General features: G+C 40.1%; 1 protein-coding gene across 2 annotated transcripts in view; it reads left to right on the forward strand.

The window, feature by feature from the left end:
- Window positions 1-3,142, forward strand: part of LOC124794989 (transcription factor 25) — a 139,321-nt gene extending 136,179 nt beyond the window's left edge. For both annotated transcript variants that reach the window (XM_047258735.1, XM_047258736.1), the window contains exon 10: window positions 2,684-3,142. In XM_047258735.1, the coding sequence (XP_047114691.1) occupies window positions 2,684-2,924 (241 nt within the window). In that variant the 3' untranslated portion in view covers window positions 2,925-3,142. The remainder of the gene's footprint in view (window positions 1-2,683) is intronic.
- Window positions 3,143-15,341: the final 12,199 nt, after the last annotated feature.

A 15,341-nucleotide genomic window follows, 5' to 3' on the forward strand; every position in this document is an offset into this window, starting at 1 on the left:
GGCATCACTATATATCAGGTTATTTGGCGTATTACTTAAAAATTTCTCTTACTTTGTGTGTGTCAAGGTAACGCACTTATTTCTTGTGCTGCTGTTTGTACATGTGCATTTTCCAAGATTTGTTGACAAAGTGCAAAGTTTCTACTGCCATTATGTGTTGTTATGGTTGAGTGGTATTCATTTGTTGTGTGGCATGTTTGTTTGCGATGTGGCGCGCAGATTTGAAGTGTTTTTGAGGTTTGTGATGTTTGGTGGCCGCGCGCACACGTGTGTGTGTGTGTGTGTGTGTGTGTGCGTGCGTGCGTGCGTGCGCGCGCGCGCGCGCGCGCAGCGCGCGCAAGAGAGAGAGAGAGAGAGAGAGAGAGAGAGAGAGAGAGAGAGAGAGAGAGAGAGAGAGAGAGAGAGCGGATGGGGGGGGGGGGGGGGGGGAGTGAGTTATGGATAGGCAGGTAAAGTGGTAAGTGGTGTGAAGTATGGGGAGAGGGAATTTAATTTTAGATGGTGATTATGTGCTGTTTTGGGGCGGGGTTTTGGTTTAGTACTTTCTTTCTGGGGCTATTGATTTTTGGAGATGAGTTTTCTTCTATTGTTAATTTTTTATATAAGCTGTTACTAGTTGTAAGAATTTTTAAATCAGTTTCTGTTTTCACTGTGCCTTTGATTGATCTGCAAATGTTGAATGTGAGCTATTACTATTCAGTGCTCTGAGATATCATGTATAGCTGCTTCTAAAATTTCTGGTTTGTCCCATACAAAGAGATTGATAGCAGTTGCAAGGTAGTTGATATATACCAGGCTAGCTGTATTTGTCAGTGTTGGTGGTATTTCTTCCAAGTCTGTTCTGTATTGTATTGTTGATTCTGTATGCTATGTTCAGTCCTCGTCTCTCTAATATATTACCCACCCTGTGTGTAATTTTGTTATGCAATTTGTTGTGAGTTGTGTTTATCAATGCGTGTGATTCTTTTTATGACTGTGTTGCCTGTTTTTGCATTTTGTTGATTATTTTATCTGCTATCTATGAACCATACCCATTCACCTGTGCAGGTTGTTTTATTTTGTTCAGTTCTTCTGTGAAATCATGTCTGTTCATAGGTGTTTTGTTTAGCCTTTGTAGTAAATATCTGAAACCATCTGCTTTATGAGTTATAGGCTGATTGGACAGGTTATGAATGATGGCACTGGTGATTGTAGGTATGCTATAAATTGTGAACTCATGTATGGTGTAATCTAAGAAACTGAGTTTTTCACCTATTTGTGTTTCAGTGATGAACTGCATTTGTGGGTGGAAAGTGTTCGTCCTTATGAATTTTTTAAATAAGAGAATTGATTCATCTGTTACAAAAATTATATCAACTACGTATCTGTACCAATGTTTTGTTTTGTACTGCTTTGGTTTAAAACACTACAGCATATTGAAGTTTGTCATTGTATATGGTTTGGTGAAATGATTGGGGGTGTATGGATGTACCCATGAAAGAAACAATCTACACCAATATTAAGGATGAAGATACGTAGTTCCACTATCACAATGAAAATCGATTATTATTTGGGTGTTATATTTGTTCTGTGCGAGATGTATTTACATGCGTGCATACACACTTGTATGTGTGCATACTTTTGTTATTTCATCCCAGATTTTCCATTGTTTATTTACAATACTTCATGTATGATACCAGGTTATCAGGTGTTGGTCTGTGTGTATAATTCTTATCACTGCTTCATCAGCAGAAGGAGATTCCAACTTTACATCATTGTTTAGCAGATACTGAGAGACAATCCTTAAGACCATCTTTATTGACGATACTAATAGAATGCTTGTCATCTTTCTGGATGCATAATAACAACTCGACTTAGCAATTTTTTTTCCTCGGTATGTGCCTTTATTTGTGATTCCTGCTTTTTTAATTCAAAATTTAATCCAAAGTTTGGATTGCATTATTGTTTGATCCTATAGATTTCTGCTTTGGAACCATCACCATATCCTTTAGAATAGCAAAACACCATTCGTTGATGTTGTTATTCATGTGTCAACTTAGTTTGGAGGGACTGTGTACCCCACAGGCAAAAGGTATGAAACAGTTTGCAGATGCTACTACATACAGAGCTCAATCTCAGACCTGAATCAACTTACATTGACATTTCACGTCATCTTACTAACCTGTGACATGACAATATTATGAAAAGAATAGATTTCTGCTCACCACATAGAAGCAGCATCGATTTTTCTCTGCAACTCGATACCTCTTCTTTGTGGTGAATAGCTCACTATTCTGTTCACAATATTGTTGTTATTCCATCGTGAACTTTCTTTTGTTTGATTTAATCTGTGAGATGGATAGATGTACATATAGAACTCAGCCAGGCATTTGCATCCATTGCTATTCTCCTCACAATATTCTGGCCCCTTTTTTTTCACTCTATCCATCATTCCATGCTGTTAAGATCTTGACCTCCTTGGGTCAGAGTGAAAGGAACCTTTTTAAAAAAAAGGCACATTTTCTGAAGTTGAAAGTTCAAGAAGCTAATACTAACAAACACAGTACACCCAAGCATTTCTAAATAGACATTAAATATAAATATTATTTTCATTCTATACCAATGAAAAGTTTTGTTGGCATTGTATACACTATGTATACTACAGTTTTAAAAACAGTCTTGTTTGATTTTCATACTTTTCCAGGGAAAATGAAGCAGCTGAAGCAGATGCCGATGCAGGGGCAGGAGGAGCAGCTGCAGCTGGGGTAGAACTTCGCATCAGTGTAACAACATTGTTAGATGCAATGCGAGACTTGCTGTCAAATATTTACACATCTGATGTGGTGCATGGTGACCACTATTTGGACAACAATGAAGATGATGATGATGATGATGATGATGGGGAAGATGAGGATGACTATGATGATGATACTGACAATGATTGAGGTTAATTAATATGTAGTTACTGTTCTGTCAAATACCTTAAAACCTGATGCACATAAAATGTCAAGACATCAGAAAAACAAAATTTTTATTATTGTCTGTGCCACTTCATTTATGATCAAAGGAAACTAAGCCCAAGATAACATGTGTTGTGTGTGATATAATATGATCAAAGTGTGGAGTTCCACTTAATTTGTAAATACAGTCTTGTTATTGTTGACTGTGTTGTTGTTCTTGTTTTTATAATATAAAATTCTTAATCTGTTAGTATTTTGCAGTGAAATTTTATGTATTGCTGGGAGGGGGACTATCTGCAAAAAGTGTTACATGAAGAAGAATATGTGAATTTGTTTCTTGGAAACCTGTAGACTAGACACCAGTGCTAATCTCATTGTGTGTAACAGCAACTTTTCTGGATTTTCTACATAACTAAACATACACGCAGGTATCATCTCTATTTTGCACCTACGAAAAGCCAGCTTATAATGTAATATTCTGTAGGAGGTAAACTTTTTGTTTATTAGGAGAGAAATTTTTTTATTAAAAAGAGGCATCTGTTTATCAGAAAGTGGTAACTGTAAGGTGGGCCATCCATTGGTAAAAGGGGGGGGGGGGGGGGGGGGGGAATGCAAACTTTAGTGAGTTGCTTCTGAATAAGGAAAAGACATTGGAAAATTCAGTGGGCTTTCATTTTTGTTGGCCAGCCTATAATTTATTTGTGAACAATAGTGTTTATTTGCCCTTCTGTGCTTCTCTTGTTTATTGCACAGTGTGTGAAAATTCCAGAATTGTCAACTTGTCAAATATCAGTGTTATGGCCAAAGGAGGAATGTTTTTACTGCTTATAAAGAGCTGATTTTGGGATGCAATAACTAGATATTTAGTGATTTTCCTGTCTCTTCTTATGATATTTTTATTCCTTTTCATTTTATGTTTGTGTATTATCCAGCCCCCCCCCCCCCCCCCCCCCAATGAACCATAGACCTTGCTGTTGGTGGGGAGGCTTGCGTGCCTCAGCGATACAGATAGCCGTACCGTAGGTGCAACCACAACGGAGGGGTATCTTTTGAGAGGCCAGACAAACGTATGGTTCCTGAAGAGGGGCAGCAGCCTTTTCAGTAGTTGCAGGGGCGACAGTCTGGATGGTTGACTGATCTGGCCTTGTAACACTAACCAAAACGGCCTTGCTGTGCTGGTACTGCAAACGGCTGAAAGCAAGGGGAAACTACGGCCGTAATTTTTCCCGAGGGCATGCAGCTTTACTGCATGGATAAATGATGATGGCGTCCTCTTGGGTAAAATATTCCGGAGGTAAAATAGTCCCTCATTCGGATCTCTGGGCGGTGACTACTCAGGAGGACGTCGCTATCAGGAGAAAGAAAACTGGCGTTCTACGGATCGGAGCGTGGAATGTCAGATCCCTTAATCGGGCAGGTAGGTTAGAAAATTTAAAAAGGGAAAGGGATAGGTTAAAATTAGATATAGTGGGAATTAGTGAAGTTCGGTGGCAGGAGGAACAAGACTTCTGGTCAGGTGACTACAGGGTTATAAATACAAAATCAAATAGGGGTAATGCAGGAGTAGGTTTAATAATGAATAAAACAATAGGAACGCGGGTAAGCTACTACAAACAGCACAGCGAACGCATTGTTGTGGCCAAGATAGACACGAAGCCCACACCTTCGACAATAGTACAAGTCTATATGCCAACTAGCTCTGCAGATGACGAAGAAATTGAAGAAATGTATGATGAAATAAAAGAAATAGATAGTGAAGGGAGACGAAAATTTAATAGTCATGGGTGACTGGAATTCGGTAGTAGGAAAAGGGAGAGAAGGAAACATAGTAGGTGAATATGGATTGGGGCTAAGAAATGAAAGAGGAAGCCGTCTGATAGAATTTTGCACAGAGCATAACCTAATCATAGCTAACACTTGGTTCAAGAATCATAAAAGAAGGTATTATATGTGGAAGAACCCTGGAGATACTGACAGGTTTCAGATAGATTATATAATGGTAAGACAGAGATTTAGGAACCAGGTTTTAAATTGTAAGACATTTCCAGGGGCAGTTGTGGACTCTGACCACAGTCTATTGGTTATGAACTGTAGATTAAAACTGAAGAAACTGCAAAAAGGTGGGAATTTAAGGAGATGGGACATGGATAAACTGACTAAACCAGAGGTTGTACAGAGTTTCAGGGAGAGCATAAGGGAACAATTGACAAGAATGGGGGAAAGAAATACAGTAGAGGAAGAATGGTAGCTTTGAGGGATGAAGTAGTGAAGGCAGCAGAGGAACAAGTAGGTAAAAAGACGAGGGCTAATAGTAATCCTTGAGTGACAGAAGAAATATTGAATTTAATTGACGAAAGGAGAAAATATAAAAATGCAGTAAATGAAGCAGGCAAAAAGGAATACAAACTTCTCAAAAATGAGATCGACAGGAAGTGCAAAATGGCTAAGCAGGGATGGCTAGAGGACAAATGTAAGGATGTAGAGGCTTATCTCTCTAGAGGTAAGATAGATACTGCCTACAGGAAAATTAAAGAGACCTTTGGAGAAAGGAGAACCACTTGCATGAATATCAAGAGCTCAGATGGAAACCCAGTTCTAAGCAGGGAAGGGAAAGAAGAAAGGTGGAAGGAGTATATAGAGGGTCTATACAAGGGCGATGTACTTGAGGACAGTATTATGGAAATGGAAGAGGATGTAGATGAAGATGAAATAGGAGATATGATACTGCGTGAAGAGTTTGACAGAGCACTGAGAGACCTGAGTCGAAACAAGGCCCCGGGAGTAGACAACATTCCATTAGAACTACTGACAGCCTTGGGATAGCCAGTCCTGGCAAAACTCTACCATCTGGTGAGCAAGATGTATGAGACAGGCGAAATACCCTCAGACTTCAAGAAGAATATAATAATTCCAATCCCAAAGAAAGCAGGTGTTGACAGATGTGAAAATTACTGAACTATCAGTTTAATAAGTCACGGCTGCAAAATACTAACGCGAATTCTTTACAGACGAATGGAGAAACTGGTAGAAGCCGACCTTGGGGAAGATCAGTTTGGATTCCGTAGAAATATGGGAACACGTGAGGCAATACTGACCCTAAGACTTATTTTAGAAACTAGATTAAGAAAAGGCAAACCTACGTTTCTAGCATTTGTAGACTTAGAGAAAGCTTTTGACAATGTTGACTGGAATACTCTCTTTCAAATTCTGAAGGTGGCAGGAGTAAAATACAGGGAGCAAATGGCTATTTACAATTTGTACAGAAAGCAGATGGCAGTTATAAGAGTCGAGGGGCATGAAAGGGAAGCAGTGGTTGGGAAGGGAGTGAGACAGGGTTGCAGCCTCTCCCTGATGTTGTTCAATCTGTATATTGAGCAAGCAGTAAAGGAAACAAAGGAAAAATTCGGAGTAGGTATTAAAATTCATGGAGAAGAAATAAAAACTATGAGGTTCGCCGATGACATTGTAATTCTGTCAGAGATGGCAAAGGACTTAGAGGAGCAGTTGAACGGAATGGACAGTGTCCTAGAAGGAGGATATAGGGTGAACATCAAAAAAGCAAAACGAGGATAATGGACTGTAGTCGAGTTAACTCAGGTGATGCTGAGGGAATCAGATTAGGAAATGAGACACTTAAAGTAGTAAAGGAGTTTTGCTATTTGAGGGAGCAAAATAACTGATGATGGTGGAAGTAGAGACGATATAAAATGTAGACTGGCAATGGCAAGGAAAGCGTTTCTGAAGAAGAGAAATTTGTTAACATCGAGTATAGATTTAAGTGTCAGGAAGTCGTTTCTGAACGTATTTGTATGGAGTGTAGCCATGTATGGAAGTGAAACATGGACGATAAATAGTTTGGACATGAAGAGAATAGAAGCTTTTGAAATGTGGTGCTACAGAAGAATGCTGAAGATTAGATAAGTAGATCACGTAACTAATGAAGAGGTATTGAATAGAATAGGGGAGAAGAGGAGTTTGTGGCACAACTTGACAAGAAGAAGGGACCGGTTGGTAGGGCATGTTCTGAGGCATCAAGGGATCACAAATTTAGCATTGGAGGGCAGTGTGGAGGGTAAAAATCGTAGAGGGAGACCAGGAGATGAATACACTAAGCAGATTCAGAAGGATGTAGGCTGCAGTACGTATTGGGAGATGAAGAAGCTTGCACAGGATAGAGTAGCATGGAGAGCTGCATCAAATCAGTCTCAGGACTGAAGACCACCTCAACAACAACAACATTATCCAGCTTTCACTCTTAGCTAAAGGACAACAAAAATAAAACCGATCTGGAAATAGCACACCAAACACCGGCTGCAACATTACGCATTGGCTATCTAATGTACTAATGAGGATTTTCTGATGTGTAATGGTGCCTGCAAGTTCTCATACACAAGACAGACTGAAGAAAGCCTCATCTAAAGAAAATAGAAAACTTGAGGTTCCATATGTCCCAACCCCACTTCATTTAGAAACTCACTCACAACAGAATACTTGTAAGTATACAAATACAGGTCCTGTGTGATAATTTTCTAACGTGATGACTGTTTATTCTGCACCAGCACAGCTAACCTGTGATATAATTTTGTCACTTATTTTTCTTGGCTATGTCCTCTTAGCTCTTCAGATTGCATTCTGATGAAATTCCAAAAATAGTTTTCAAGCCAGTTTTGTTTTGGAAATCGAGCACATTTTAGATTACATTCATATTAGATTTTGAACAAACATTCTTATTGGAACCTAATTTCCATTAATCTTTAAATCACAAAGAAACTGAACTTGTTTTATCCCAATATGTACTCAGTGTTTCATCATTCATCTACAGACAGATGATGTTAAACTGTAACCAGGTAAGGAAATAACTTTGTGTCATTGCTTATTTATTTATTTATTCCTTCTTAAGATATTGGCATGGAAAAAGAATCAATTTGGAATCTGTGGACACTAAATGTATTGTGAATGATTATCTGAGAGGATTTCAGTGGGTACCGATCCCATAGTCAGTTTGAACTGACAAATGGAAACATACATTTAAGTTCCTTGTTAGCTAGTATATCTACAAATAAGAATTTTTGTTTGAGGCTTCAGAGATTCCTTGTCAAATACCATTGATTGTCATTTACTCGCTTCTTTCTCCACTAGAGGTGGCGTTAAGATGTATCCAAAGGTAAGCATGCCAGAGAAACAAAGGAATGTAGACCCATTATCAGGTGATGTCTGTGGACGTTTAGGTGACAATATTAATTCATGAATTCACCAACAACTGCTATGCTTCTGCCAGGGCAACTACAACAGTGCTTCTGGTCAGGTTCTCCTCAGTATGTTGAGGGGGCATTGGGTTGTGTGGGGAGAGCAGGTTTTCTGTTTCAAATATTTTGCTACCTATTATCTCCTCCAACCCAGTCTCTTACACCCACACTAAGCCACTTAGTTAGCTGACGGGTGTTTGGTGTCATCTTATTGGCACTATCATAGTTTTCTGTGATACATGTGTAAAATAAGTTCATGTGTTACTGTTCTCTTTGTATCATGAGACAACTTTAAAATAAGGGATTTGATCATGTATTGGCATGCACCTGTAGTGTGACCATTATTCAATGAGCACCAAAAGCTAATCACTAGATGGATCACCCTACATACATTTTGTGTTGCAAACCTCATTGAAATTTGGCAACATTGAGTGTTCAGTGCATTTTTATCAGTATTACATACACCAGGTTATTTTGATCTTCCCAATTTTTTTGGTTATGAAATTACCCATTTGTTTTTTAATCACTTCCTGAAAGCATCTCACTGAGGAAAATGGGTAAAGATAGTAGGAAGAACCTCAAATTTTACAGTCAACCTCTGTAATCCAACTTATTTGGCACATGTAGCTACTTTGGGCCACAGTGTTTTTGTAACTTGCTAAGTAACTACATTAATTTAACATTGCTCGGAATCAAGATGTCAGTGTAATGTGATAAGAATAACTGGAGATTTTTCCCAACAGTAATGCTGTGTTCTCTGACAGAGCTTGACCCTTTTCACTGGCGCCCTGTTTTTATCATGTGACAGGTGATCCTGGGGAATTTTTCATAGTTGCAAAATTAATGTAACTGCATGCTTTCCAGAAGAATTCATCTTCCCAGAGCACTCTTTTATTTCCTTTTTAAAGTGCAAGCACTAATGCATTTTATCATAAACATATCAATTTTTGCTTCCATATAATTGCGATATGTTTATGTATATATGTTTTAAGCAAGTTAATTGTATATCACTCATAACTGCCACATCACCTATGAGTAAAATCCACACATTTGTATTCAACCATTGATTAAGATATTAAATATAGATTTTAAGATGGTGGAACGTACATATCAAGCATCAGTTGGTGGGAACAAAGTACTGAACTGTTTGATCGTGTACTAGACTTTGTTGTATTCACCAACTGCAAACTTCCGTGAAAGAAATACTTAGAGACAGCTGAATCTGCGGTGTTTGATATGCCACATGTGCCTCCCCTGGTCGAGCTAAATGGTGAGCACTGCAGATAGCTCAGCAATCTGTTTGGTGGGTACAGGCCTGGCAAACCAAGGTTTTCTGAGCTGAGCACTGGTAAGTGCCTCCAGTTTTCTGTAACAATGAACTCTGAGGAAGCTTCAGCAACCACCCCACAGTGCGACGGTGAAACATTATGTTTTACAGTGAGCGGGGATCTTGGGTTAATCGCTGTGATCACAAGGGTGGTAAAAACCTCACAAGAAAACCCTCAATCTGAAGGTGTACTGTTCACTGATGATATGCATGGCTGTTGAGGCGGAACCGTCATTAACGAGCAGCCTCTGGTGTACCTGCCGTACCTTGATTATATAAGGCTTAACCAGGCAAGCAGAACTCTGGGTGAACTGGTATGTCCATAGATGCTCGTGGAAACATCATCCTGAATCCAGTCAATACTGACACTCACTCATTGAAGCGAATGGAGAGGCTAGTCATCCTGATACTTGGAATGTCTGTAGTAGCAGGGCTCAAGGTCTCATGAATCAGAACTTGTATATAGTGATGATGAGGTAAGAGGGTATGTTTGAAAAACTGTCTCCTTCCTATATTCATGAGGAATTAGAACGGCTTTCTGGTACTTTCAAGTCTATTACATTGGTGTGAAATGGTTAATTGATAATTGAAACTAACTGGTCAAAGCAGGTGGAACTTCTTAGAAAATCAAAAATGACTATGAAAGAGTTCATGAGTTGCACAACTCCCTCAATTCAATCAAGCATGTGATCATGTGCCATGATATTATGGACATAGACATTTCAGAATTGAAATAAGTATGGGTGTCACAGGGGATAGTCATTGTGGAACAATGGAGAGATTGAGAAGACTGCTACCTCCATTGCGACCTTCAAATCTCCTGCGCGTCATGGCAAGCTTCCTATTTCTGAAGGTTAGGCCTTATATATACGTAACCCCATGAGCTGTGTCAAATGCTAGCAATTTGATCACACAGTGCTGAGTTTCAGAGGTTAAGTGACTTGCAGGAAACCTGGAAAGTCAGCTCGTGATGCGATATGCATCAACTGCTCTGGGAGCCACCCAGCACAGAGCTGAGATTACCCAATTGTCACTGATGAACGAAAAATTATGGAAATAAAGGTGACAAAGTGGATCCCTTATGTGGATGCCAAAAAAGGGTGTAAGGTGAAGAAACCCTGTACCTTTGCCGTTTCTTTTGCTTCCCCAGTGACGAACCTTGTTCTCATTGTAGATGCTCCAACACAGATGCCATTTAGTGAAGTTGTATTCAACACCAGCACCTGTACCTATACTTGCACTTGCACTTGCACTTGCACATGCCAAAGCAATGAGAGTAAAGACATAGTGATACAAGAAGCTGCAACACGAGATAAGGGCAACACATTCACATTGGGCATAGAGCCCCAAAAGTAGAATGCCTCTAAACTTCCCCTTTCCCCACCAACCTTGAAGTGAAAGAGGGTAAGGAAAAGGTCAGAATTTTTGGGTCCCAAGCAGCTCCAGGCACCAACAGACATAATTTTGGTACAGTTGACAGACAAGGGGACATGATCACCGAATTAGATGCCTCATCGTCAGACAATGACAGCCTCTTTAATCCCCCCTAGATCTACAAATGCCTGATCTACAAATGCCTCACCAACCTGACTAAAAGATTGTAGTAGCTTAAAACCATGCCACTGAAGTGGGTCCCGTACCCTAGTGGAATATAAATGGATGCAGGACACATCTCCCGTGTGGAGTTCCTAGTTTCCCATCAGGCTCCTTCCCAAGTGGTGGTTAGGGGAAAGTTACTAAGGAAGAAAACCCTAAATGAAATTTACCCATTCTCCAGTGGAGATTGGACATAGGGTTGACCCCCCACACTGTAAAAAATACATGTTAAGAAACTTCAGCAAAGAAAAGCCGGGTTGATAAAGGATAACGGATATGGCATGGACCAGGTTATGGAGGATGGGCAACCAGTCGATGGGGACAAAAATAATGAGAAAAGAAAGAAAAACAATATTAAGTGTAAATTGAATATATTCATCGGTACTAACGCCCAGGAACTCTGAAAGTCATTTTAGACAAAATACTGAACCTGAAGCAGCACATCACAGCATTACAAGAAGTAAGATGTAGACTGGGAGTGGAATACTAAAAAAGAAAGATGCAAATGTATTTTATAGCTGTATCGAAAGGAACCATGAGTTTGGGACAGGATTTGTGGTGCATCACCAACTAAAGCACTTAGTAATAGGATTCAACCCTGTGAACCCAAAACTATTGACACTTCAGTTACTCTATAATTAATGCCCATGCACCAACTGAAGAATCAGAGGATGAGGAAAAAGAAGCTTGCTACGAATCTCTGGAAAGAGCATATGATGAATGTTCAGGGCATGATATAAAAATACTTGACAGAGACCTAAATGCCCAGATGGGACGAGAACAGATCTGTAGACCAAATGTTAGTACCTATAGTTAACATGCCACATGTAATGACAATAGGGCAAGGTTGATAGTATTTGCAACATCTCTGTTGTGGTAAGCTCCACATTGCTCCCCCCACAAGGAAATACATAAGAGAACATGGATAGCACCTTACAGAAATACAATAAATCAGATTGACCATGTAATAATTGATGCAAGGCACAAGTCAGACTTTTTGGGTGTAAGGAGTTTAATAGGTCCAAATATACACAAGGAACACATCGTAGTTTGGGCATGGGTTAGAGCAAGAATATCTAATGTGGTGAAAGGAACGCAGTCCGGTACACAGAAATACAACAGTACAGCTTTAGCATCAGAGGAAGTAGGGGAACAATACCAGTAGAGAATAATTCAGGCCCTTGAAGATGCTGGAGAATGTAACAACATTGAAGATAATGGGAAAAGGTAAAAAAGACAGTGCAGATAGCAGCAACAAGCAAGATAATTGCGAACAGCATGAGGCAAACAAGAACCTCATGGTTCCATACCAAATGTGAAGCAGTAACAAATAAAGAAAAGAAAGCAGCACACAGAAAGACATTACAACCACATTGTACCAGGAGGATAATGAAAGAATTCAAAGAAAAACGGAGAACTGAAAAAGAGGACCCATCAAAGGATAAAGAGGGAGTGGATGAAGGGAAATATTGAAGAAATGGAGCTTCCCAGAAGTGCAAATGAGGCAAGGAAATTTTATAGAGAGGGGAATAAGGCACGGAAACCTTTCAGGGACAGAAAGAGGTGAGAACTGCAATAAGGAAATTAAAGAACAATAAAGTGATAGGAACGGATGGCATTCAAGCAGAACTTTTCAAGCAAGGAGGCTCTAATTGGAAAGGAACATCCTGAACTGTTTAATCTAATGTGGGGAGAAGAGGAAATGCCTCATACATGGAAAGAGGGAATTAGATGCCCTTTATATAAGAAAAGAGACCAGACGAAATGTGATAACAATAGAGGAATTACCCTGCTTAGTCTGGGATGTAAAATCCTCTAGCTTACTGTACGGCTGACTCCATCCAATAATACAGAGGGAAATGGAGCCATAGTAATATGGATTTATCTCCAGTGAGCCCACTATCGATTGGATATTTACCCTAAGACAAATTCTGGAAAAAGAAATATGGGGTCGAAGTATATCATCTATTTATTGATTTTAAAGCAGCTTACTGTATAGGAAGAGAACAACTATATCAAACTCTAGGTGAATTGGTTATTCCAAAAAAGCTGATAAAGATAGTAAGAATGACAATGAGAGACATGCAAGGTTGCATAAAAACTTGAGGATTGTTGTCCAATACTATGGAAATTAAAAATGGAGTATGGCAAGTTGACGTGCTGGAATGCCTTCTATTCAACACCGCCTTGGAGAAGATGATGAGAGAACCAAGTAACTCGAATAGGGGAATGATTTTTCATAAATCTGTGCAGGTACTGGCCTCTTCGGATGACATCAATGTAGTAGCAAGAACTCTGGTGGCAATGGAAAAGTCATTCACTGCACTTGAACAGGCCAGCAGTAATATAGGATAAATATGAACAAGCAGAAAACACAATACCTAGCTGCTGGGGAGGCACCCAGGAAAAACATGCCAGCCAACCTAGCAATGGGTAACTACACCTTTGAAAGAGTTGATCATTTCAAATAACTGGGTTCAACTGTAACCCATCTAAATGATACCTTCTATGAAATAAAGCAGTAATTAATTGTAGCCCATAAAGCTTATTTTTGCCTTAACAAAGCTTTTATCATCAAGACTCCTGACTAGAACCACGAAACTAACCATCTGTGTAAAACACTCATCAGACCAGTGTTTACATACACTATGTGATCAAAAGTATCTGGACACCCCCAAAAACATAAGTTTTTCATAGTAGGTGCATTGTACTGCCACCTACTGCCAGGTACTCCATATCAGCAAGCTCAGTAGTCACTAGAAATCATGAGAGAGCAGAATGGGGCACTCCGAAGAACTCACGGACTTTGAAAATGGTCAAGTGATTGGGTGTCACTTGTGTCATACGTATGTATGCAATATTTCCACACTCCTAAACATCCCTAGGTCAACTGTTTCTGGTGTGATAGTGAAGTGGTAACGTGAAGGGACATGCACAGCATAAAAGCATACAGGCCAACCTTGTCTGATGGCTGACAGAGACTGCCGACAGTTGAAGAGGATCGTAATGTGTAATAGGCAGACATCTATACAGACCATCACACAGGAATTCCAAACTGCATCAGGATTCACTGCAAGTACTGTGACAGTTAGGTGGGAAGTGAGAAAACTTGGATTTCATGATCGAGCAGCTGCTCATAAGCCACACATCACGCCGGTAAATGCCAAATGACGCCTCGCTTGGTGTAAGGAGTGTAAACAATGGACGATTGAACAGTGGAAAAACATTGTGTGGAGTGACAAATCATGGTACACAATGTGGCGATCCAATGGCAGGATGTGGGTATGGCGAATGCCCCGTGAACACCATCTGGAAGTGTGTGTGCAGTGGCAACAGTAAAATGGGAGACAGTGGTGTTATGGTGTGGTTGTGTTTTTCATGGAGGGGGCTTGCACTCCTTGTTTTTTTGTGTGGCACTATCACAGCACAGTACTACGTTGATGTTTTAAGCACCTTTTTGCTCCCTACTGTTGAAAAACAATTCGGGGATGGCAACTGCATCTTTCAACACGATCGACCCCATGTTCATAATGCGCGGCCTGTGGCAGAATGCTTACATGACAATAACATCCCTGTAATGGACTGGCCTGCACAGAGTCCTGACTTGAATCCTATAGTACACCTTTGGGATGTTTTGAAACACTGACTTCGTGCCAGGCCTCACTGACCGACATTGATACCTCTCCTCAGTGCAGCACTCCGTGAAGTCTGGGCTGCCTTTCCCCCAAGAATCCTTCCAGCACCTGATTGAACATATGCCTGTGAGAGTGGAAGCCTTCATCAAGGCTAAGAGTGGGCCAGCACAATACTGAATTCCAGCATTACCGATGGAAGGCACCACAAACTTGTAAGTCTTTTCAGCCAGGTGTCCGGATACTTTTGATCATATAGTGTACACCTCTGAAACCAGGGCTCTGCAACAAGGGATGCATTCAAGAGAAGGATACTCAATAGAATCATCGCCCCAATTTGTGAAAGGGAAAATGGAGGAGGCAATACAATCATGAGTTGTACACCATCTACAAAGATCAGCTGTGGATTGTGAAGTCATCTAGGCTGAGAGGGGCTGGACACGTGGCATGGATGAAAGATACAGAGAGACCAAGAAAGATTTTACAAAGAAAGTCAGGTGGACAGAAAGGACATGATCGACTGAAAACTAAATGGGAGGATAGAGTCTTTGAAGACTTTCGAAAGATGGGACCAGGATAAGTGAAAGGAGATAGTTGAAGA

The sequence above is a fragment of the Schistocerca piceifrons genome, chromosome 4 (assembly GCF_021461385.2).
Source record: "Schistocerca piceifrons isolate TAMUIC-IGC-003096 chromosome 4, iqSchPice1.1, whole genome shotgun sequence".
NCBI lineage: Eukaryota > Metazoa > Arthropoda > Insecta > Orthoptera > Acrididae > Schistocerca > Schistocerca piceifrons.